This window comes from Fukomys damarensis, unplaced genomic scaffold (assembly GCF_012274545.1).
Source record: "Fukomys damarensis isolate Sample0158 unplaced genomic scaffold, DMR_v1.0_HiC HiC_scaffold_23, whole genome shotgun sequence".
NCBI classification, from domain to species: domain Eukaryota; kingdom Metazoa; phylum Chordata; class Mammalia; order Rodentia; family Bathyergidae; genus Fukomys; species Fukomys damarensis.
Genome location: NW_022900935.1, coordinates 39,174,607 through 39,200,185, shown reverse-complemented (window position 1 = coordinate 39,200,185; position 25,579 = coordinate 39,174,607). Strand labels below are relative to the sequence as shown.

Below are 25,579 nucleotides of genomic sequence, written 5' to 3'. Positions count from 1 at the left end.
CGTTACGTAGGGGGAGTTAAAAGCCTACGCATCCTCACTTTTCCCATCTTTAGCTTTTAAGTCTTATGTCCTGGTCTTACGCGGACTACAAATTCTCTCTGTATGCTCAGACTCCCAGAAGGGAGACCCACAGACAGAGGAGAAGGACTTCGTTCCTCTGGGCGGCTGCTGCCCCCTCTGGACGGGAGCCGGTGGTAGAGGGCGACGGTAGGCGGGGGGAGGAGGAGGAGGCGGCCCTAGCGCCATTTTGTCGGAACGAAGCGGTAACGGGGCTGTTCTCTGGTCTCTGCTTTATTTCCCCTGTCGCGCGTCCTAGCAGCAGCCTAGCGGGTGAGTTGTGGACGCCTCTCACTGAGACACCCTGGGTGCGTCGGTTCTCGCATTGGGTATAGCCTAAGGCAAACAACGGCTTCGGCCTGCGCCCCGGTAAGGGTGCCTCGGAGTCAGGCCTGGCTCGCACGGCGGCGTCGCTAGGGCTTAGCGCGGGGCAGCGGCCGGCCTAAGCGGAAAGCCGGGGCCTTCGGTAGCCTGGGGCCCCGGCAACGCTTGTGCTTTCGGGACTTCGCTTTCCCATCAGACCGCTCCCGCTCAGGACTGGACCCCTCGCTCAGAGCTGTTCCCTCGGCCCCATCCCGGGCCACGCTGGAAACTCCTCCCGCGGCTGTAGCGCACTGACTTCTGGGAAGTAGCGGTACCCCCCCCACACACACACACCTCGCGGGCGATCTGTCGTCGCTGTCTTAGCGGCTCAAGTTTGGGGACCACCCAAAATGAACAGGTTCCCTCTCTTTACACTTGACTCCCTGTTTCTTTTTTGAAAAGTTGTTTTAATAGTATATGTTTGTAGTATTTGCAGTTTATACTCGTCTTGGGGTGTGGTTATATGTACATAAAACAGCTTGTTGTTTTTTAAATCCTCTTCACTCTCCCTTCTCCAATTCCCCTGTTCCATTTTTCATTCCTGTTGATACTGTTAATCATAGTTGTGTTATGGCATGTAATGTTTACATTAACTGAGTTTATTCCCTGCTCCTCTCTTGGCTTGGTTCTCAAGACACGACTTGGCCATTGCTTAAGGAAATCTAGATAGACCCGCCTGCACATTCTGCAACCAGATTAGGTTGTCCCTGTTGCTCAAGATTATTTCTGTGGTTGGAATTAAGTTGTTTCTTGTTTATTATATTTTTTGAACTTTGTGACCAGCATGGCAAGGGAAACTTGGTTACACTTCACAGTATTATAAGCATTCACTAAATGCATACTGTATAAATGAACTAGACGTCCCATACGATTACGAAATCGCTATCCTTGCCTCGATCTCTTCTTTATTGAGAGACAACAAACAAGTATAAGAATCCAAGTGGCAAGAATTTTTTGTGATCTTAGCTGAAAAGAGCAAGAAGGATGGGAGAAGGGAAGTCAAGTGGTTATGATCTGTATCATTTCCCCAAGGTGATTGTAATTATTATATATTGCAAACATGCCAGTAAAAAAACATTTAAATTTTTTCTCTGAAGTTACCAGGTAATTATAGGGAGACAGTACTTTGACACGCTTGTTAATCTCTTTCGCTTTTGGCGGGGGAGGGTACCAGGGTTTGAACTCGGGTCCTTGCTCGTGTGAGGCAGGCAGCGGCACCACTGAGCTAAATCCCTGGCCCTGTCTTTCCCTTTTAGATAGAAGATGTCTGAATATATTCGGGTAACAGAAGATGAGAACGACGAGCCCATTGAAATACCATCAGAAGATGATGGGACAGTACTACTCTCCACAGTTACAGCCCAATTTCCAGGGGCATGTGGGCTGCGCTACAGGAATCCAGTGTCCCAATGTATGAGAGGTGTCCGCCTGGTTGAAGGAATTCTGCATGCCCCAGATGCTGGCTGGGGAAATCTGGTATATGTTGTCAACTATCCCAAAGGTTTGTTATCATTTGATTTTGTAGTAAAGCTACGTATGGTTGGGTTTGTGTCATAGATTGTGGCCTCATTTCAAGGCAAAGTGTCTCCTACTACCCAAGTAAGTCCTTGAACTTTACCATTAGACAGGTTTGGAAGACCTAGTGGAGGTCATTTGGTGGAAGTTGGAATTTTTAAAGAAAAATCTATGTATTTAATAAATTACCTCAACAAACTTGGCCAAGTTAATGTTAGGTTTAGGGAATTAACTAAGAATGCTTTGTGTTTATCAGTCTTGTAAATAGATTCTTCTAGGGTGTTCCACTATTTTGGTTTGGTCAGTGTCCTTGCAGTCTTAGTCACCTAATCTAATGTTCTCTTAAAATGAACAGTTGTGGTCCCCCAGATCTTAAGTAGTGTAGAGGTCTGGGAATGTAGCTCAGTGGTAGAGCACTTGCCTGGCGTTCATGAGGCCCTGGGTTCAATCCCCAGCACCACAAAAGAATAATCTTTAGTAGTGTAGTTCCAATTATAATTTTGAGGTTTTGGTCTTATTTGTGCTGCCTCTTATCCATGCTAAGCCTAAGAAAAGACCATGAGGTTTTGTTTGTTTTTTGAGACAGTTTCCCTAAATCACCAATTTGCCTGGGATGGGCTTTTTTTGTTTTGTTTTGCTTGCTTTGTTTTTGAGACAGGATTGTGCTGTGTAGTTCAGGCTGGCCTTGAACTGAAAATGTAGCCTAGGCTGACAATCTGCAAGTGATCCTCCTGCCTCAACTTCCCTCCTCAGTTTGTAGATATGCACTGATGTGGCTGACTTCCGTGTGCTATTTCTTGAACAATTGGCTATATATTAATATCCCTATTGGGAGACTGGCTGGTGGAGCAACTGGAATGATTGCAAAGATGAAAGGACTCCCTGGAGCAACAGCACAGGGTTCCTGAAGTGCATGGTTAAAGATTAAAGCTGCCTTGCAGGGCAACAGCCAAGCAAGATCTGAAATAAGTTATGCTTAGATGTGTTTGCTTCAGCCACTGTTCTTTCCATCCCCAATGGCTTACTTAGATTAGGTTGAAATGCGTCCTATGTAGCAGACCACCCTGTTCCTTTCTTGTGCCCTACCGTGAATTCCTGCATAGATGTTTTTCCTTTACACCTTGAGTTAAGAATAAAAGACCAGGGGTTTCTCATCTCAGGGCTGCTTCCCTGAGGCTTTCTCTTGCTGAGGAGCCTGGAGGAGACAGCCCCTCAGGGTTTCCTGAAGTTTGAACTGGACTTTGACTCCAAGTAATCGCTCATCCTGTGTGCCACAACAGTTGCACACAGTGACAAGTGGTACCCCGTGTGAAGTCTTTTCTGAAACAGCGTAGAAGACCGACCTCCCAAAGCCTGGAAAAGGAACAAGGATGTCCAATTCTTCATCCTGGTAAGGGGACATAACCACGGAATAGCCTGGCAAGTCTACAGCAAGGTCAAAGAGTAGGTTTTTTTTTTTTTTTTTTTTTTTCCAACCCAGAGGTTGCAAGTGTCCAGTTGCTGAGATGTAGTGTCTCTGCATATTCTCTTTTTTTTTTTTTTTCTTCTTATCTTTTGGTTTTGCCATCTCAACTTGTGTTGCTATCCTGGGCCAAACTAAAGAAGAAAGCCACTTGAAGCAGCACCTGCAGTGCCTTTTGAAAACACCTGGATGCAGGGTTTCAGGACACCAGCTTGTTGAATTGTTTTCACTTGCCAACAGTGTCCCTGGTTCCCATTGGAGGGTGGCTTGGATGCAGAGGATTGGGACCTAGTTGGTAGCAAACCAAAATAATGGCTTGGCTCAGTGAAGGTCGGCACCTTGCTATATGGCACCTTTGCAGATTCACTATTCTATCTATGCAAACAAAAGAGTCTCCAAAAAAGAGAACTGTTACTGCCTCCTGTGCCCACTTGGAAGCCTCACTCTTTCAGCTGTACCTCCCATGGAGGTCCTTTTGCTTTTGAATTCTCTGGAGAAATGCCTGAAAGAAGACCGATCCATGGATGAGGAGGTACAAGCCATCCAGTTTTCAGAAGGAATAAGGTTCGTCATCGTGAGCATCTTCCTGTTGAGAATGGCTTATGAAGTTTTTTTATAAAGAGGATTATAGAATCAACTGGTTATGGCTGTGAAATGACCCACTGGGATCGAAGAATTCTGATGACAATATTCAGTATCGCCCAGTTCAGCATTTGGTTACAGGAATACAAGGTCGTGAAACATATCTTGGCTTGATAATTTAAACATTAGTGTATTTGTTGGAGTGGATATGCTTATGGGCAAGGGAGCCTGTGCCAGACCCTCAGACTCAGTCATAAATGAATGCTTAAATCTTTCCTTGAATTACATAGCCCTTAAGGCATGGGCGAAAATCCCAGATTTAATACCCCACAAGGTTCTTTTGCTTCTATTAAATGACAGGAACCCACTGAAGCTTACATAGATTATATAAATCACTTGTAGGATACTATTGTGAGACAGGTTGCTAACCCTCAAGTCATAGATATGCTTGTTCTCCAATTAGCCTATGAAAATATCAATGCAGGTTGTCAAAAGGATTTGGCCCCTCATAGAGAAAAAATTGAAGTACTATGGAAATTACCAAAGCTTGCCAAAACAGGAACAAAATCCCATAAAGCCCAATTTTTGCCATGGCTTTGCAGCCCCAGAAATATAACTGTGCCAAGGAGAGTCACCTTCAAAAGCATTGTAAAAATAATAAAGCCGAAACAAAAGTGGAGAAAAGGAAATGTTAGGCTAGTCAGCGCTGCTCTAAATGTGATGTACATGGAAATTCCATCTTGAGAAATAGGAAAAATGGTGCAACTCCCCATACCCTGATACAAGCAGGGTGCTAGTCATGGAGTGTTCACACCCAAGCATGGTAGCTTAAGAACCAAAGCATAAGAACCCCTTCACGAACATGTCACAGAGTTTTGGCTGGTGATGTTTGGGGGGCCTTTGCCATCTAGGCATGCAGGTCTGATCACAACAGGTCTAATTCTTATAGCAAGGGTGTCCAAGTTATTTAGAACAAATGAAAATTATGAAAGAAGTTTAGGATATCTCAGAGGAACCGACCTTGCCCAACTTGTTCTTTTCCCTTTCTTCTGGATTTCATGAGAGAGCTAGGAAAGCGGAGATTTGATGGTACTGAAGACTTCTAGACTACTAAATTACCTTCTGGAGCTGATAATTACTATCATTCCGAGCAGTGAGGCTACTAAATTACCTTCTGGAGCATCCTCTCCTTGCTCTTTTGGTTAATCAAAAACCTTTCACTGGCCTTAGAGATTCTGGAACTGATAATTAGTATCATTCCAAGCAGTGACTGGCCGAAATCCTGGCCAACAAATTCTTTCATGACCATTTTGAGGATTGGCAGTTCAAAACCACCATGCCAAAGCACATTACCTTTTAACTTGCATCACCTGGGAGGGGAAAAAAATGCAATTTAAAACCTTTTGTTCTTGATTTGCCAGTAACCCTTTAGGGAGAGGATGTAATTTCCCAGTGGGATGTATATATCAGAACCTCTAAGCCAGATTTACCTCAACAGCCACAGCCATGATCCCAAGCACTAAAGCTCCAATAAGTTCCAGGCCTGCTATTTTGGGTGGAGCAGTGGCCTCTACAGGGGAGAAACCTAAGTCATCTATTAGTGAAAAATAGCTACCTGCTGCTGACCATATTGAGCCCTTCTGTAGCCCTTGGAACACTGATTTTTTTACATACAAAAAAAATCAGGGAAGTGGAGGCTGTTGTGTTACCTCCAAGTGAATCCCTACATAATTCCTAGAGGAGCCCTACAACTTGGAATCCCTAACTCTTACCCCTCAAACTTAGCATCTTGTAGTTATAGATTTTAAAAGATTGCTTTTTTATTATTCTACTCCATGAGGAAGACAGGAAAATTTGCCTTGTGTCTCCCTAGTATTAACTCAGGAGCCCCTCTCCAGAAATAATGGAATGTCCTATTCCAAAGCATTGTAAACAGCCCCAGTATATGTCAGGATTTCATAGGTTGTACTCCAAAACCCTCCTCTTGTTCAGCCTTCCCTGAAGCTGTTAATTATCATTACATGGATTATATTTTGCTTGCACTCCGAGATTCAACTAGTTTTTCCTCAACGTTTTACTCTTGTTTTCTCATACTCCAGCTGCAGGCTTGCAGGTAGTCCCTGAAAAGGTTCCAAAAACTGTCTCTTTGAAATACTTTGGATACCTTGTAACTCAACTGTTCAACTTCAATAACTTCCCCTTAGCATTCCTTCAAACTACTTTAAATTATTTAAAAACAACTCCTAGAGCAGTTAACTGACTTCGCCCCTCATGGGGATTCCCATTTATACGTTACAAAATTTGTTTGACACCCTCAAAGGGGACCCTGATCTCTCATCTCCACATACTCTTAAAACCCCAAGTTAAACAAGAATTAGCACAAATTGAGGCTTGGCGTCACATTAAACGGCTTACTTGGATAGACTTACTTAAACCTGTTCATCTGCTTATTCTCAATACACTTCATAGTCCTACCTCACTGTTAGGCCAATTCTTCCATCTTTCAGAATTTTGGAGTGGATTTTTCAACCTCACCATCCTAAAAAGCTTTTATTCACAATTTGAACAAAGAATTCTTTCTCTTACAATAAGTTAGACACTGCTGTCACATGCTCACAGATGCTGCTGATCACCTCAGGTCTCACTAAAAACAAGTTTTTATGCAGCCCTTCAGTAATTTGAAAGCTATGGCAGACTTTCTCAGTGCCTTGGAATTTTCTCTTTCTCACAGTAAAGTCCTTCATGGTGTACAGCTTCTGCCTCTTTCACTGTCTTCTTTCTTCTCTTTTGATACTGTAGGCACACTCTTGGGTAAATGTAGCAAGGATATTTTTACATGGAAAGAACACAATTCTTGGAAACATTCCGCCACACAGAGCAGAACTTGCCACTGCTGTCAGTTTTACAGTACTTCCCTGATCATCCTCTTGATAAATTGTTGCTGACTCCATTTATGTTGTAGGGACCTTACAGGTTATCCATAATGGTAACTCTGAAATCCTCTCTCAGGACCGGGGATTTAGCTCAGTGATGCCACTGCCTGCCTCACACGCACAAGGACCTGAGTTCGATCCCCAGTACCAAAAAAAAAATCCCCTTCCACATGTGTAGACACCATACTGCACACTTTTGTGTTACTCATATGCTTTCACTGTAGTCTCCTTGACACCTTAGTGGAGGGCAACACTAGTGCTGGTATGCTGGTTTTCCACCTCTTTGGAGGAGGCTTTTGCTTCACACCAATTTTTTCACCAAAGAGCTAAAGCACTCATTTGCCCCTTTAATCTTAAAGGTAAACAGGCCCAAGAAAATTATTCTCATCTTCCCCCAAAACATAAAATCGCTGTTCAAATAGATCTCAGTCCCTGTGGTTTGAAAAGCAACAAAATTTGGCAAATAGAGTGACTCACTGTGAAACTTTCAGAAAACTTAAATACAGTGGTATCTCTGTTCATGAGCTTAATTTATTTTACAGTTTTAGGGAAGATGACCACGGTTGTGTTTGTCACCCAATGTGAAGTTTGTAAATGCAAGCAAAATATTGTTGAATGCTTTTGCTTGAAAACCACATTGTTTATGAACAGAAGCATTCATGAACTGAGGTATTACTTTATATTCATGTTTCTGTAGATACATATTCTGGTTGTATATATGCTTCTTTAAAGTCAACATGTTAAATGCCATTTACCCTTTTGCTTTTCTGACATGAGAAAACCCTGGCAAAATTAAAACGGATAATGGCCCTGCCTATATCTAACTCTTCGAACTTTCTTTCAACTCTGGCATATTAAACATGTCAGGTATACTTCGTCATCCTACAGGTCAAGCAATAGTAGGACAGGCTAATTAACTCCTTACTTTTCACTTATTGAAACTTTAAATTTTTTAAGTTAATTTAAATTTTATAAATCATGCTTCCAACAACTCCACAGCAATAGAAAAATATTTCATACTCAGTAAAGACAGACCAAAGCAATTGGTCCTTTACTGTCACCCATTGTTGGGACTACAGTGGCTGGGCCCAACAGAACTACTGACCTGGGGGAGGGGATTGCATCTGTTTTGTCACCCACAGGCCTTCTCCAGGTTCCTGCAAAGGGTGTTTCTGCATATCATGTGGCACAAGATGAGAAGCAACCTCATCCCATAGCTGCAGAAGATGGCACTTGCACTCTGGCGATGAGCAAAAAGGAGAGAAAGAGAAGTATACTTCCCTCTACAACACAATCATCAGGAACCTCCTGGAGAGAGATTAAACAACTCACTTCTCGAGCCGAACAAATATTGCAAGGCACTGGAATGCCCTTCACTCCAGAAAACCTCTTCCTGGCAATGATAGCACAAGTCACCTATAATTCTAAGTTGGCAAAGGTACAAGGATTCCTTTTTATTCTGCTTCTATTTAGCTGTACACCAAAAGTAAGTGGCTTGGTATATTGGGCACATATACTTACATCTCCTATTTTTGATACAGTCACCTGGGGAGACTTTGAGCCTCCCTGCTTTTCTAACAGTACCTCTTATATTGGCAGGGCCTGTCTGTGTCCTTTAAAGGATTTTGGTAGGAATTGCGAATACCCTAATGGCTGACCTTTACTTACTGCCTCATGAATGATAACTTTTTGGCTGAAGGCTTCCCTCATAGTTTGGTCTCTAGTGTCACTAATAGCTCTTACTGTGTTCTGTTTTGTCCCCAGTGGTATATGAATCATGTTTTCATTGGGCCCAACCACACAGAGGGGTCTTTCCATCATGTCTTTATCAGTACTCCTGGAGTCTTAAGTTTGTCTGGTAGACACCTTCCAAAACCCAGTATTCCCACGTTCTTTCCTGTGGGTACCTATAAGAGGTGGCCTAGACTTGGGCTAGACTTCATGTTGGTCTGTCAATTTCTCCATTATTCATCTTGCTTATAATCTAACTCTAGAAAATTGAGGACCTCATAATTTGATGGTTTTAGAGTTTAATTCTGCCTGGAATTATGCTTTGACTTTTAATTATGGTGGCAGCTCACCTTCCTGAAATATCCTGGGCTTGCTGGGCCCTTATGCCTCTCCTCAGACACCTGTTTTTCCTGTCAAATCCCCGTAAGTGCCTAGCCATTCCCTTCTTCCCTCACATTGTCAGAATTGGCAGCTGTCAGCATGTGAGTAAATTCACATGGATTGCTTATGATGTCTCTGATCGTATCCTAATCTGTACTTCATGCCCATATATTTTAGTTCTGACCAGTCAGGAGCCCAAGATAATTGACTATAACTGTTCCAACCACAGGTACAGACACTTTAAAGCACAATATCTTCCCCCCACCATGCCACCTGGTTGACTCCTTGTGTGTTATAAATAATAATTCTCAACTGAATATTCCTCATGCTATGGTACTCGATGCATGGCCTTCTGTGAATCACTTCAGAGTGAGAAATTCTGCTTCTGAACAAATCACCTCAACACTCGAACATATCAGACACAAACACTTTCTGGACATTTTTATTGTAGTTACTATATTTGCTACTGCAGCAGTCACTTTGACTCACTCTATCAAAACTGCTCAAACTATGAATAACTATTTCCAGAATGTTACTTACCTCAGAATTATTAATTCAGACTGACATTGATAAAGAGATTCTACAAAGACTTGATGCCCTTGAGGCAGCTGTTGGGGTGGCTGGCTCACCAACGTGTCCAATAGACATTTAGTTGGCTTAGTTGTGATACCACGTATCATTTGTTACTCCTATTCCTTTGAGTAATTCTGAATCTTGGGAGAAGGTCCAGTGCCTTAAAGATGGTTTTCAAACAAATCTAGATGGAGAAATTACTACAGAAACTAGCTCTTTGGTATCAGCGTTTACATTTAGATTCTTTTGGTTAATTTTAGAGTCTCACTATGTAGTTCAGGCTGGCCTTAAACTCACTGTATAAACCAGGCTGGCTTCAAACTCATGGCAGTCTTCCTGCCTCAGCCTCCTGGGTGCTGAGATTACAGGCATAAACGATCAATCCAATGCATTTGGATTCTTGTAGCTATTGTAATACTCTTTTTTTCTGCTCTTTCTTGCAGTCCTGAGAGTGCTGTGTAAGCTGTTCCAGTGCACCCTCTGTGCAGAAGCTGCGATGCCCTTCCTACACCAAGCCCAGTTCCCCTCTACCCTGTACTCTCTACCCTCTGCTCATTCTGGACTGTAAAACCAAAGGGGGATTATGGAGACATTCTGGCTGGAGGAGTGATTGAAATGATTGCAAAGATGAAGGGACTCCCTGGAGCAACAGCACAGGGTTCCTGAAGTGCATGGTTAAAGATTAAAGCTGCCTTGCAGGGCAACAGCCAAGCAGGATCTGAAATAAGTTATGCTTAGATGTGTTTGCTTCAGCCACTGTTCTTTCCATCCCCAATGGCTTACTTAGATTAGGTTGAAATGCGTCCTATGTAGCAGACCACCCTGTTCCTTTCTTGTGCCCTACCGTGAATTCCTGCATAGATGTTTTTCCTTTACACCTTGAGTTAAGAATAAAAGACCAGGGGTTTCTCAGCTCAGGGCTGTTCCCTGAGGCTTTCTCTTGCCGAGGAGCCTGGGGGAGACAACCCCTCTGGGCCTCTTGGAGTTTAAACTGGACTTTGACTCCGAGTAATCTCTCATCCTCTGCGCCGCTACAATCATGTAGATCAACATATCCCAATTATCAGAATTTTTTTTCCTTAATGGTGCTGAATATGGAACCTAGAGCATTATGTACACTAGGAAAGTGTTCTTACAAAATTAAATTTTTATTACTGAAAATTTGGAAAAGAGAAAAATTAAAATCACCCTTTAAGCCATGTGCCACAAATTAAAATTTTTATACGTAGCCTTTAAATTACATGAGACATTCCAATAATTAAGCAAGTCTGTTTCATAGCCACCATGCTAAACTGAAGTCATTTTTGTGGGATGGGGGTAACTGAAGGTCAACCCAGGGCACTCTACCACCGAGTTATATCCCCAGTCCTTTTAATTTTTTTGAGACAGGGTCTCATTAAGTTACTCAGTTTGGTGTCAAACTTAGCAGTCCACCAGCTTCAGCCTCCTGAGTAACAGATTACAAGTGTGTGTCACCATGCCCTGCTGAATAACCTTTTGAGAAGGAGATCACAATATTGACTAATCTGAGAGGTTACAGAGACAGAGTTGGGAATCCCACCCATTTTGTACCAGAAGACACCTCAGGTGCTTACTGTTCTTGAGAGCTATTGTCACTCCTTGCTTTTTTTCTTTTTTTTTGGTACTTGGGACTTTGTGCTTGTGAGACAGGGGTCAGCATCACTGAGCTAAATCCTCAGCCTGCTAACTTTAGTATCTTACTATTCTTACAAGTCTTTTGCTTGTCATTTCTAAATGTAGGAAATAGTATGTTTTTAAAGAAGTGATGAACATTTCTAAAGGACTCCTCATTTTATTTAGATAACAAAAGGAAAATGGACGAGACAGATGCTTCTTCAGCAGTTAAAGTGAAAAGAGCAGTCCAGAAAACATCGGATTTAATAGTGTTGGGTCTTCCATGGAAAACAACTGAGCAGGATCTAAAAGAATATTTTAGTACCTTTGGAGAAGTTCTTATGGTGCAGGTAAAAATTTATTTCATTTAGTGGTTTTTCTTTGCCCATGAATAAGCACCTAGCATTCCTGTTACTTCCTTGACCCTGTTCTGTCTAATAGACAAGAGTTTCAATATTTGTTACACTGTATGTATTTATTTATTTGGGTATCTGGGATCGAACTTGGGTCCTTGCACTTGCGAGGCAGGTGCTGGAACCACTGAGCTAAATCCCCGGCCCTGTTACACAGTATATGGAGGGAATGCTGAAAAATAAGTTTGACTTTTTGTGTGCATTACGGAGATAGTAAATGTTGAGTGAAGGCTTAAGAGAAAAAGGTGGCATTATCTTTATATATAAATGTGTCACTCTGCTGTTAACTCGGCCTGAATTTCCACCTGTTTTTGTTTTTATTTTTGAGTTAGGGTCTCACTACTGCTCAGGCTGGCCTGGAACTCAGTCCTCCTGCCTCTGGCTTCCAGAGTGCTGGGATTAACACATCCGGATCCTCCTGTTTTTCCTTCAGTGCTGAGGTTCTAATTAGTTTATGCGTATAGTTGAAACCTTTCCAAGTTTGTCGGGAAACTGATTTGGTGGTACATGTAGTGTTACAATAATTTCAGTTGTCTTTTCCAGGTCAAGAAAGATATTAAAACCGGTCATTCAAAAGGATTTGGCTTTGTTCGTTTTACGGAATATGAAACCCAGGTCAAAGTAATGTCACAGCGACATATGATAGATGGACGATGGTGTGACTGTAAACTTCCTAATTCTAAGGTACTTTGCTCTTTGTTCTTCTATACGTTGGAAATTTTGCTGACAAACTTCGTGGAAGGTATTAAAATAAAATATTTAAATACTTGGAAAACATTAAATACTTGGAAAAGATAGTTGCATGGTGTACTTGTGAAATCTTTGATTTATTGACGTCTTAGGACCTTAGCATGCTGAATATTTTATGTTGATTTGAAATATTAGTTTATTACTCTTCCAAACTAAAACTCTGGTGTTTTGTTTCTTGCAGTGCTTGTGATTGAAGCCAAGGTCTTGCGCATTCTGTCCAAGTGCTGTACTACTGAGTTTACCCCAGCCCCTGGCTCAGACTATTCATTTTCTTCATCTTTTATTTCTGTCAGCAGTTTCTTACATAGCTATATGTTAGAACACAAAGATAATCAGAATACATTAATTGTAGCCGGGCATAGTGGCACCTACCTATAATCCCAGCACTCCAGGAGGTGGAGGAAGGTTACAAGTTTGAGCCCAGCCTGGGCTACTTAGTGACTTACTTAGCAAGAATCTGTCTCAAAATGTAAAAATAAAATTTTTTTTTAAATTTAAAGAGAGGTAGGAGTTAAGCTACTAGTGGGCAGGCCCTGGTTTAATCTCCAGTAGTCTCCACCCCCCCCCCATTCTATAAACCTGTTATAAAGGTCTGTCTAACTTGTTCCAGGCAAGCAAATAAGACTTGCTTAGTTGAAGCCTCATCATGCTTGACTCTGGGGTATTTCTCAGTCTTTGACTCCTTTGAAGAGGATATGCACATCAGCGCCCCCATACAAGATAACATCTCAGGGGCGGGGGGATTTAGCTTGGTGGTACTGTGCATGCGTGGCAAACACAAGGTCCTGAGTTTGATCCCCAGTACCAAAAAAATAAATAACATCTCAGTTTCCTGTGCTGGCCTCAATCTTGGGATCTTCTTGCCTGAGCCTTCTGAATAGCTGGGATTACAGGTGTGTGCCACCATGCCCAGATTTCCTAGTTTGCTTCTGTAATTTAAAACTTCTTTGTTGAAGGCTTACAAGATAAAGAAGTACAGATAAAAAGGAGCTAAGAAAGAGTATGCTTATTTTTATTGGTTTACCTGCTATACAAGGCAGAGATTATGTGCTGTCCCTCCCATAATGCTCTTTGTGTTGTTCATAAGGTATTTCTGATGTTTTTCCTTCCTTTTGACTTGATCAGCAAAGCCCAGATGAGCCTTTGAGGAGCAGAAAGGTGTTTGTTGGGCGTTGTACCGAGGACATGACCGCTGATGAGTTGCGGCAGTTCTTCTCTCAGTACGGAGAAGTGGTAGATGTCTTCATTCCCAATCCATTCAGGGCTTTTGCCTTTGTTACCTTTGCAGATGATCAGGTATTTTTCTTCTTGATAATTTGTCTCAGCTAATTAGGTAATTTCTCTTGAGTTTTTCCCATCCAGCTTTTGAAGCCTTGTCATTTTGGCTAAGCTTTCTGATCTTAAAAGGAGCAGGGTGTGTGGGCTGATATTTGTGGAGTGCCTTTATACAGATTCTTCAGTATGGGGCCTTTGGGAGTGTTATGCATCTTTGGAAAAGGAACAGAAATGTTACTGTTAAAGTTGCTAAAGCTAGGGCCGGGGATTTAGCTCAGTGGTTCGGTGGCCTGCCTTGCAAGCGCAAAGACACGAGTTCAATCCCTGGTACCAAAAAAAAAAAAAAAGTTGCTAAAGCTAAAGGTTGTGCCAGAAGTTTAAATGAAATGAGCATTCATTGCTTTATTTTTTCCTCCAAATTATGCTTAAGATCTAGGTTTTGTTGCTATTTTTGTTGTCATCAGTCAGTGGTTTGATCTTTTGTTTACACTCCTTATTTCTTACAGGTTGCCCAGTCTCTTTGTGGAGAGGACTTGATCATTAAAGGAATCAGCGTGCATATATCCAATGCTGAACCTAAGCACAATAGCAATAGACAGTTAGAAAGAAGTGGAAGATTTGGTGGTAATCCAGGTGGCTTTGGGAATCAGGGTGGGTTTGGAAACAGTAGAGGGGGTGGGGCTGGTTTGGGAAACAATCAGGGCAGTAACATGAGTGGGGGGATGAATTTTGGTGCTTTTAGCATTAATCCAGCAATGATGGCTGCAGCCCAGGCTGCACTGCAGAGCAGCTGGGGTATGATGGGCATGCTTGCCAGTCAGCAGAACCAGTCGGGCCCATCGGGTAATAACCAAAGCCAGGGCAACATGCAGAGAGAGCCAAATCAGGCTTTTGGTTCTGGAAATAACTCGTACAGTGGTTCTAATTCTGGTGCCGCAATTGGTTGGGGATCAGCATCGAATGCAGGGTCAGGCAGTGGTTTTAATGGAGGCTTTGGCTCAAGCATGGATTCTAAGTCTTCTGGCTGGGGAATGTAGACAGTGGGTTACGGTTGCTTGATACAGAATGGTGGGAATTTTTCTAAACTCATGGTAAGTATATTGTAACATATGTACTAAGAATTTTCAAAATTGGTTTGTTCGGTGTGGAGTATATTCAGCAGTATTTTTGACATTTTTCTTTAGAAAAAGAAGAGCTAAAGGAATTTTATAAGTTTTGTTACATAAAGGGTTGAAATTGAGTGGCTGAAAGTGAACTGCTGTTTGCCTGATTGGTAAACCAACACACTACAATTGATATCAAAAGGTTTCTCTTGTAATATTTATCCCTGGACTTCAGTGAATTCTTTGCATGTTCAAAGTGAAAGCCATTGATTAGAACTACATTCTTTTCTCCTTTTTTAATTTGAACCCCACCATATAGATTTTCTCCTTTTGGGAGATCATGGTGTCACCGTGTTTGGTTCTTTTGGTTTTGTTTTTAACACTTGTCTCCCTTCATATACAAAAGTACAATATGAAGCCTTCATTTAATCTCTGCAGTTCATCTCATTTCAAATGTTTATGGAAGAAGCACTTCATTGAAAGTAGTGCTGTAAATAGCCCGCCATAGGATTACTTCTGTCTACATGCTTTCTCATTCAAGAATTCGTCATCACGCTGCACAGGCTGCGTCTTTGACGGTGGGTGTCCCATTTTTATCCGCTACTCTTTATTTCATGGAGTCGTATCAACGCTGTGAACGCAAGGCTGTGATATGGAACCAGAAGGCTGTTTGAACTTTTGAAACCTTGTGTGGGATTGATGGTGGTGCCGAGGCATGAAAGGCTAGTATGAGCGAGAAAAGGAGAGCGCGTGCAGAGACTTGGTGGTGCATAATGGATATTTTTTAACTTGGCAAGATGTGTCTCTCAATCCTGTGGCTTTGGTGAGAGTGTGCAGAGAGCAATGATAGCAAATAATGTACGAATGTTTTTTGCATTCAAGGGACATCCACATCTGTTGGAAGACTTTAAGTGAGTTTTGTTCTTAGATAACCCACGTTAGTTGAATGTGTTAAGTGAAATGATACTTGTACTTCCCCTCCCCCTTTGTCAACTGCTGTGAATGCTGTATGGTGTGTGTTCTCCTCTGTTACTGATATGTAAGTGTGGTAACGTGAACTGAAGCTGATGGGTTGAGAACATGGACTGAGCTTGTGATGTGCTTTGCAGGAGTACTTGGAAGCAGAGTTCACCAGTGAGCTCAGGTGTCTCAAAGAAGGGTGGAAGTTCTCATGTCTGTTAGCTACCCATAAGAATGCTGTTTGCTGCAGTTCTGTGTCCTGTGCTTGGATGCTTTTTATAAGAGTTGTCAATGTTGGAAATTCTTAAATAAAACTGATTTAAATAATATGTGTCTTTGTTTTGCAGCCCTGAATGCAAAGAATTCATAGCAGTTAATTCCCCTTTTTTGACCCTTTTGAGATGGAACTTTCATAAAGTTTCTTGGCAGTAGTTTATTTTGCTTCAAATAAACTTACTTGAAACGTTGTCTCAAGTCAAATGGATTCATCACCTGTCATGCATTGACACCTGATACCCAGACTTAATTGCTATTTGTTCTTGCATTGTCCAAAGTGAAAAGTGTTTTGTTTTGTTTTTTTTCTTTTGTTTTTTTAAATCTAGTTTTTAATAAGTCTGGGTGACCACGTAAAATGGTAAGCAGTACCCTCCAATTTTTTCTTAGTGCCTCTGTGCATTTGGGTGATGTTCTATTTATATGGCCTGTGTAAATCTCCATTGGGAAATCATGCCTTCTAAAAATATTCTCATTTGAAAGAGTGGGCAAAACAATTGATCATTTTCAAATGCTTTGTAGCAAAGCATAACAGTGGAAAAGAAAGGACTATAAGTACCTTTCTGCTTGGGATCTGAAAAGTGGAATTAATTGCAGTAGGGATAAAGTAGAAGAAACCACAAATAACCTTGTGCCTGAAATCCATTAAGAAGCTTGATAGCTTTAAGACTAGAAGGGTGGGTTGTCTGTCTAGAAGTGTTAAGTAAGTGGGCTGTGCCCTCCAAAGGTGGGGAGTACAGCAATGTTGAATCCACTCGCTTACGGAACTCAGATTAGATACTCACGATGCACTGTTAAGATGTAAAAGCAATACATTGATTCTCTGTTGTATTATATATACGTAACTGCCGTGAGAATTGAGGGGTTGTTTTCTAATTGGAAGAATGTGACAGTTTTTGTGTTGGGTGTTTATCTGATGCCCTTACCTACTTAGATTATGATAAATAGGTTTGTCATTTTGCAAGTTGCGTGTTTTAAACATTTATGAATGAAGTCGTTCTTTTGACCTGTGATTGCCACATTGTTTTGCTATTCAGTTTCCTCTGTAAAAGGATCTTGAGTTGTTTTAATATTTTTTTCCTGCATCTAAATCTGCATGATTTCCAAACCCTGTACCATCTGAATTTTGCATTTTAGCATTTGCACTGTTACTCAGCAGCAGTAACATGGTAACACTTAAAATGGTATTCGGGGACCTCCAAAGACTAAACTGACAAGCCATCAAGGAGCCCAGGGGTAAGTTAATTTGTCAATGGCATGGTTTTAATCCCTTATTTACACTTGTTGAAAGTAGTTACTGGTCACATAAGGCTTTCAATGTGGAGATGCCTTTGATTAACATGTGGTGTACTACATAGCCACAGCTAGTTATTCTACCCGTAAAAAATCTTGAAGTTTAGAAGTATTTAAACTATTTGGCAAAGATTTGTTTTTTAAAAAGTATTTGGTCATCTAAATGCATTCATTCTAAAAAAATTTTTTTTGAACCACAGTTGAATAAAAAGTTATGTTACTACCATGGTTTAGTGTCTGGAGTCTTACTGGAAAAACACAATTTCTTTTTGAGGCAGGCGCTGGAACCACTGAGCTAAATCCCTGGCCACAATTTCTTTTTGATATGTGACAAAGTTGCCTTTAAAAAGTGAATCTCGGGAAGTTGTACTTTATATGCACACGAGAAATTAGACCAAAACTTATATTGAATTTTTATAATTATTAAGTGTTTAATGTTAAAATTTTTAGGGATGAATAACCAACTAAAATCAAATGAGATTTTTAAGGGTAAAATCATTTCATCCTTAAGAGAAAGTAGACAGTTAAATATTGAGTCGTTGACGCGTGTGTGTAGTTGTTAGAACAGTCCTCACAGTTGCACGCTAGGAGGGTGTCGCTGAGCTGTGTTAGAGGTCTGTGCTTCACTTGGCTGTGGTGATCTGTGGTCTCGTGGTTGGCTTACCTTTGCCTAAGTACTTCATGCTTATTGAGAAGAAAAGAAACTTCGAGATTGTTTCTTTTCTCTTCTTTTTTGTACCAGGGATCGAACTCAGGACCTTACGCTTGCAAAGCAGGCAGCAGAACCACTGAACTAAATTCCTGGCACCAGATTGTTTCTGATATCACCACTTGTTTTAGTGTATTTTATCTTGTGGAAATACCACATTCCATTCAGTCTGAAACAACATTATTTTTAGGCCATTTCCAATTGCCAGGAACATCTTTACAGCTGAGTTAAAGTCTTAGCATGGGAATTACTAGATTATGGGTGCTTTCTAAGGTTTTTTAAATGTGTTGCAAAATTGTCCTTCAGTAAGTTTATATTGTCTTTGACAATGTTCATGTTTCTTTTGTCTGCCATTTTGACAAATAAAAAAATAGCTTGCTTTATTTTTATTAGCAGTACTAGGGATTGTACCCAGGAGCTTGCTACCACTGAGGTACATCTTTGGGCTTGCTAAGTTGCCCAGATAGAAATCAAACTTGGAATCCTCTTGCCTCATCTTCCCTTAGTGCTAAGATTACAGGTGTATGCCAGCCAGTTTGCCCAGGTACTGTGGCTTTCTTTTTCTTTTGGATTGGGGATCAAACTTGGGACCTTGTACTTGTGAGGTAGGTAGCGGTACCACTGAGCTAAATCCGCAGCACTGTTGGTTTTTAATACGGAAATCTGTTCACCTCAGAATGAATTTTCAAAGTTATTCCTGAACTCAGTACTGCTAAAATATGTAAAGCACTCTTAGAGATCAGTAAGGAGCAAAAAAGAAGAGTGGGCGTGTAATGTGCAGAAATACAAACAATTATTGTGAAGGGGTGTTGGGATTTGTGAGTAATTAAGTGCAGCTTGTTGAGTTTATATTGGGTTGGCAAAACTTGAGTATTGCTGTAATTTGTGACCCCTAAATAAGTAAGGGTGGTTTTATAGCAGCAAGTAGTCTGGAGCCTAGAACAGTCTCACCTGGAGTGGGATTTGGGGGCTGGGGTGGAGTGACAGTTGCCATGTCCATACTTGGGTTGCACCGCCATTAGTCTTTTGCAGGGACTTCTAAAAATCAGGCATCATTTTCTGATTGAAGGTTCAAATTAAAAATTATTAATTATGTTCTCGATCCAGGGAATATAGTTAATGACTTTGGTGTATACCCCATACTGGTCTGCTGCCCCACATTTAATGGAGCCCCAGGACACGATCCCTCCCACAAACCATCTCTGCGTCTCATTGTCTAGAAACACTAATGCTCCTCCACTGTCACCTCGACAGCTGTCCTTGCCCCCAGCTTCTAAACCAGCACAAAGCATGTTAGCTGTGACCCTCCCCCCTGGATAGTGCTGCTTTTCATATGCTGCCGTACATTTTTGATGGTCCACAATGGGTAGGTCCACAAACATTAGATTTCTAGCAAGAAAACCCCTTTGGGTTAATCCCCACCCGGATGCAGTTCCAATGTCGTTTGTCCTCATCAAGGATTCAGCTTCTTTACTTGGCAGACAAATTGGCATGATGTCACTATTGATTACAACTTTGTTCTTCAATTTAATCAGTGCTATGTCATTGTCGAAACCAGCGTTGTGAGTGTAACCTTCATGGATAAAAACAGCCTCGGCCCAGGCCTGTGTGTAATGAGGCGAAAGTCTCTGCAGGGTGCCCATTCGGATGTCCAGGGAGGGTGCATGGTCTTTTTGCCCGTAGACAGCGTGAGCAGCTGTTAGGATCCAGTTGTCATATAAAAGTGCACCTGCTGCTGTAATTTGACCTAGTAACAGGACTTGCCACGGAAAATCGCCGAGTTTTGCATTTTGCCCTCCATATATACGACCACTTGTAGTACGTGTTGACAGTCCACAGACTGGGAAAAGAAAATGAGTGTAGCTCAGTGGGGGTTTTCTCACATGTATCTGTCTTTGGCAGTGTGGATATTTAGTCGACCAAAAATTACATCCCTTGAATTGGATCCCCCCTGCATAAGGGAGTATGGCAGTTTTAAAACAGCACCACTCACAGACCTCATAAATTCTTTTGGTATTTCTTAGCTCCTCAGAAAATGAGTGAAAGTTAACTTTCAGGGCCGGGGATTTAGCTCAGTGGTGTCAACTACCTACCTTGCAAGTATAAGATCCCAAGTTCAATCCCCGGTACCAAGAAAATTAAAAAAAAAAATTGAAAGTTAGTTTTCAAAAGTTATTTTGTTCTGCTAAAAATTTTTGAGTTCTAAGCTTGGAGGGCGTTATTCTAATGTGCACCCGAGCTCTCACACCGGGTGATGTGCCTATGAAGCCAGAAGGGGGTAGCACCTACCTCAGCTGCTTTTCCTTTATAAGATGGGTTATTTCCATGTAAGTTGGGGAAAGTAGCAACTGAGGCCACCCTGAGGATTTGTAAAATCATTGTCACCTTTGATCATATGTATCTAGAAATTAGGATGTTGCTGTTATAGCCAGGACCCTTCAGGTCAGGGAATTAGTATTTTTTGGTCTAGTTTTGGTTACTAACACTAAATTTTCACTGTGTCCTTATTGCAAACAAATTACACTCATTAATAGAGCATATGTTTCCTGTTGTGGCCATATATTTGCATTAAGACTTACAAACATTGTGTCAGCCAAGTGTAGGTTTAAAAAAACTAAGCCAAATAACACAGAGGTAATGACTATATTATTACCTTTTAGATTTTTTTAAAAAATCATTCTCAACTTATTTTTGGAGCCAATTCGGCTAGAAATAAAATTTTAAGTACTATTAAAAGGCATATTGCATTAATGTTTAAAAACCTAGATGTCATTGAAAACAATTGCTTAGAGAAATAATGAAGTTATTAGCTTTGGGTTTTAATAGCATTTTTACAGAGAAGAAAAGTAACTCAACAGAGGAATTCATGTTTATAAATGTATAAATGGTTTGAGATAATTTTAAAAATCATTTAATTTTTTATGCTTGCCTAGTTACAAGTTCAAAAATAATCAAATGACTAACGCAGCCAGCACCTAACAGCCTCTCCGTATGGAAAGGGTAATGAGAACGTAATACTTGGGAATAATAACTTGCCGAAGAGCCAAGTGCACGTTAGGTTTCTGCCTGCCACAGCTGAAGCTCTGCCCATTGTCTCCCGCCCCATGCTGCTCTGTCAGTGCCCATCTCTGTGTAAATGTGCCCCTTACCAGGCTCGCAGACAGGGAGCGATTTTTCTCCTTTGGAGCTCGTCCAGAATCCATCAGCCTCACATACATATTTACCTGCAAATCATTGGAAAAGCAAAACTATTTAACTGCATGCATGAGTGGTTGTCATTTGCTCAAATCCCCCTTGAAAAATGTTGATTCTGGAGCATGGGTGGGAGGTAGGGGTGCGTGATACCGTTTTACATGATTTCATAAATAGGAAGTCTGCATTACCATGTTTGCTTGCAAAGTGGAAACCTTTTAGATGTGTAACTTGAATATGTATCAAAATCTCAAGTGCTTAATGATAAGGTTTTGACTTGTTAAATTAAACCATTTGGAATATATTGTGTGTTTGTGGTAGTCATTTACTAGATAAGATCTGTTTTCAATTCTCACAAATTGACATTAAAGTCACTTTAGCTGTAATAGTTCACTTAGTGGATGAGAGAAGTGCCTTTTAATCCTTTGTCTCCCTTAGTCAAAAATGTTAGTTTGTTTTCGGGCCACAAAGGCTCGAGTTCCAAATACCACTGATCTCCAACTTGTAAAACATTTGCTCACCGTCATTGCTGTTCATGGTGTAGAAGGTATCTCTGCAGCTGTACTGAATCCCGGCTTTGTAGGTGGTGGTGTCCAGGCCTGTGACGTAGTCCACAAAGCCGTTGGGTAAATCGTCAGGAGGGCCACAGTCGACAACTGGAAAGGAAGTGGGGGGTCCTTTGCCCTTCAGATCTGACACGGTGTTGCTCTGGTAGAGCCCTGGCCTGGCATCTCACCCTCGATTCCATGCCCTGCCTTGCAGAGTGAGTCTGGAGACCCGTGAACAGCACTAGAAGGGTGGCTGGGCCCTGTGCTGCCATCGGGCGGCCACATTCCAGTTCCTGTGTGCTGTGGACCATTTATTTCACCTCCAGACACAGGAATTGGCTTTAGTGTGGTTAAAGTGTTGGCCTTGCTCATCCACATTCCACAGATGGCTGGGCTGGGGTGGGGGGAGTTTCTGTCTGGGGGCAAGAACAGGATACTTTCCCAAAGGAAGGGGACAGATTGTGTTTTGGGGGGGGTCAAACTTGGGACCTTGCACTTATGAGGCAGGCTCTGTGCCACTGAGCCACATCCCTGGCAAAGGGGTGGAATTTGAAAGGTATGCACGCCTGTAATTCTAGCATCTGGGAGGCTGAGGCAGAAGGATCACAAATTCAAGCCCAACCTGGGTGACTTGGACCCAGTCTTAAAACTGAAGGTGTAGCTCAGTGTGAAGACCCTGAGATCAACTCCCACCCTCATACTGCGGAGTATTTTTGCTGCCATAAAAACTGGACTGCCGCAGAACTGCCACAGAGAAGAAAGCAGAGACAGACTGAAGGACTCTGTCCTTACGGTCATTTCTATAAATTGGACCTTTTAGAAAACCTGAGGGAGGAAGTAAAATGGCTTGAGAGATGTTGATTTCATCCTCCACTCCACCCCTGGAGCTGGACTAGAATTCACAGCTCTTAGAACATCAGTGGTGTGAAATAACCAGTGCCTGGCAGGAAAGAGGCCATGATTTCAATCTTGCAGTAATTTTTCAATACAGGTGACCAAGTGTTGCTTTTCAATTAGGTGGCTTCACCAATGCCATGCCGCCGTGCTGTGTGCCCAGCTCTCCTCCCTGCCTGCCTTCTCCCCAAAGGTGCGGTGCACTGCTTGTGTGAGAAAATGCAGGAGGGGGTTTTGTCACAGGTGCGCAACAGAAAGCAGCAGAATCTGGGTCCTGCCATCCCTGATTCAGCGCTACGGTAAGTCCCTGACGTGCGAACGTTTGAACTTTCCCAGAGGTACAGACAATTTTTGAGGGTAGCTCCTGTGTCTGCCGGACACTCACCGCTGTGTGCCTCCTGTGCAGTGGCACTGTGCTCGGGGAAGAGCAGTGTGGCATTGTGTGTTTGTGTTACGGGTGGGTAAGGCTGTGTTGCCGTTGTGAAGGAATCTGATTTAGGAACATTCTCTTAAAACATAGCTAGCTCATTCCTGAGTCAGGGGCTTACTGTACTGTTTTGCTCTTCTGGACTGGAGATTGAACCCAAGGAGCCCTGAGCTGCGTCCTCAAGCAGGCCTTTTAGTGTCATGCAGAAACATGATCAGAGATGTTTGGTGCAGGCGGGTAGGTAATAGGGCTGAGCCACAGCTTGGAGGAAGTCAAATGAGCACGCGCCGTGATGGGCCCTGTTGCATGGCTGTGGGGGAGGAGGGGTGTCCTCGCCACCTGCGTGACGTGGAGAGGTGACCGACGAGGGGAGAAGCAAAGCATGCTCAGTCGGTTTTGCTTGTACTAGAGATGGAGCCCGGGGATGCTCTCCCACTGGCTACACCTCAGCCGTGTTTTTAAAATTTTTTCTCTGAAGTTTTGAGACACGCGTTAGCCCAGTTGCCCAAGTTGGCCTCCCACTTGTGATCCTCCTGCAGTGCAGTCAGTCATACAGGCTCATGGCTCTGAGAATGTACACAGCTCTTAGTTTACAAAGTGGTGGTGTACACGCACACCCATTTCGTGCAGTTGTGTACCTGTGTGTGGTGCCCACAGGGCACCAAACCACCCCATCCCAAATTGTAAGCATAGTGAGCCTCTCACTGGAGGAGACACCAGAGTAGCGACAGTGACCACTCCTCTGGTGGCAGATGGGTGTTAATTAAAATGTCTTTCTGTTTGCTACCTTTTTTTTAAAAAAAAAGACAGTCACATTTTGTAGTTGAGTCTGGCCTAAAGCCCAAGCCTATCCTCCTGCCTCAGCCTCCTGAATGCTGGGATTACAGGCATGCACCGCCACACCCAGCCCTGTTTTTCATCTTTTATAAGTATTACTGTTATATTTGGAAAAAGTATTTCCAGAGCACACTTCTACTTTCCTAAGTAGCATGGCTCCATTTTGACCCTGAGTACACTGGGATGCGGAGGAAGCGAAGCAGGTTGGGACTTCAAGCTCTGAAATACGGAATTTTGGGGGCAGGAGCAGAGGAGGGGCCAGGAAGGACAAGCAGTGAGGGCAGCAGTTAGGGAGTTGTCACCGTGTGGCCCTACCGCTGCACTCTGGCACTGGTCGGTCCCAGGAACCATCTTTCTGACAGACTGCCACAAAGGATTTCAGGGGCCGAGAAGCCTAAATAGGAAATGAGAAAACAACTCATTTACACCGAGTCCTTCTCAGAACTGGGCTCCCACAGTGCTTCTTCCTCTTCCGCCTGTTCCCGCTGCTTCACGCTGCCCCTGGACGCAGGCCTCAGCCGTCTCTTAAGTTCCTGCCTACATTCCACCAGTTCTTTATGTAACGCCAAAGTTTGGACAAGACTGGTCCAATCATGCATGGAGCACCCGTGTTTCTGGCCTGTGTCTGTGAGCTAGAGGAAAGCCACTAGGGATACTTCGTGAGCCTTTTGCAGCACATGGTTCACCAACTGTGACCTACAGGCAAGCTTTCTTTCCATTGGTGGTGGTGGTGGTACTGGAGATTGATCCTGAGACCTTCACACTATGCTACACCTCTAGCCCTGTGTTTTAATTTTTAAGTTTTGAGACAGGGTCTTGCTAAGTCACTAACTTGCCTGGGCTGGGTTTGAATGTGTGATCCTCTTGCCTCAGCCTCCCAGAGTGCTGTGATTATAAGCATGCGCCACCACACCCTGCTAGAGGGAAACTTTGTTGACTTCCTGAAATAGTGTTATTTTTTTCTAAAATCAAACATTAAAAAATGAAAGAGGATGGTGCTGGTGGAAGGTTTATGCTTTAAGAGGTATCAAGATTTTTAAAAAGTGAGAATCTGAACAGATTTGCAATCCAAGGAGGTAGGAAAAGTACCTGGCCAAGAAGTGTGCAAGGTGGGAAATTGTTTCCCTGGTTTGACCCTCCACAGGACTTCGGACTGCATAGCTAGCTGTCGTTTCAACGTTATTACTTTTCACCACTGGGATTCGGTGACAATTTTGAAGAACATAAAAAGGACGTGTTAATCTCTTACCTGTGCCCTGAAAGCAACACACTAAGCATTTTTTAAAATTACCCTCCCTCTCCCTCAACAGTGATCACTATTTATAACTTTGCAGAATCTACTCTTTCCCAGGGCCAACTCATTTTTTGTGGGCCCAGGAGTTGTTTCAGGGGCAGGTCATCAGTTAACGTGGGGGGAGGACACCTTAATTTAATACAAGGTGTTCTCCAAGCTCACAGAATTGAGAGTGGCGAACTTGAACTTGTCTTTCTGTTGTTTCAGCTGCTGGAACATGTGAACAGACAGAAAAGTTGCCCATTTTAATCACCAGCTTTCCGAAGGGTGGGGCCCCCTCGCAGGCCAGGGGGTGGAGCTGCGCATGCCTGGTGTGCACGAGGCTCTGGGCTCCATCCAGCGCCAAAAAACATGCTTTCAAAATGTAAAGAGCAGGACA

At 42.5% G+C, this 25,579-nt stretch overlaps 1 protein-coding gene across 6 annotated transcripts; it reads left to right on the top strand.

Annotated features, from left to right (window-relative positions):
- Tardbp (TAR DNA binding protein) lies at window positions 1-25,579 on the top strand. 6 transcript variants are annotated; one of them, XM_010628112.3, is made up of 7 exons: window positions 1-207; window positions 320-330; window positions 1,677-1,921; window positions 11,419-11,582; window positions 12,189-12,329; window positions 13,521-13,691; window positions 14,177-16,609. In XM_010628112.3, exons 3-7 carry the CDS (start codon window positions 1,684-1,686, stop codon window positions 14,705-14,707), a joined length of 1,245 nt encoding a protein of 414 aa, XP_010626414.1. In that variant the 5' UTR covers window positions 1-207; window positions 320-330; window positions 1,677-1,683; the 3' UTR covers window positions 14,708-16,609. The 6 variants fall into 6 exon arrangements, with proteins under 6 accessions (XP_010626414.1, XP_010626415.1, XP_019063577.1 ...); XM_019208032.2 differs by lacking the exon at window positions 1-207 and adding an exon at window positions 25,408-25,579 and having other exon boundaries at window positions 222-330; window positions 14,177-14,294; XM_019208031.2 differs by lacking the exon at window positions 1-207 and adding an exon at window positions 25,408-25,579 and having other exon boundaries at window positions 222-330; window positions 14,177-14,303.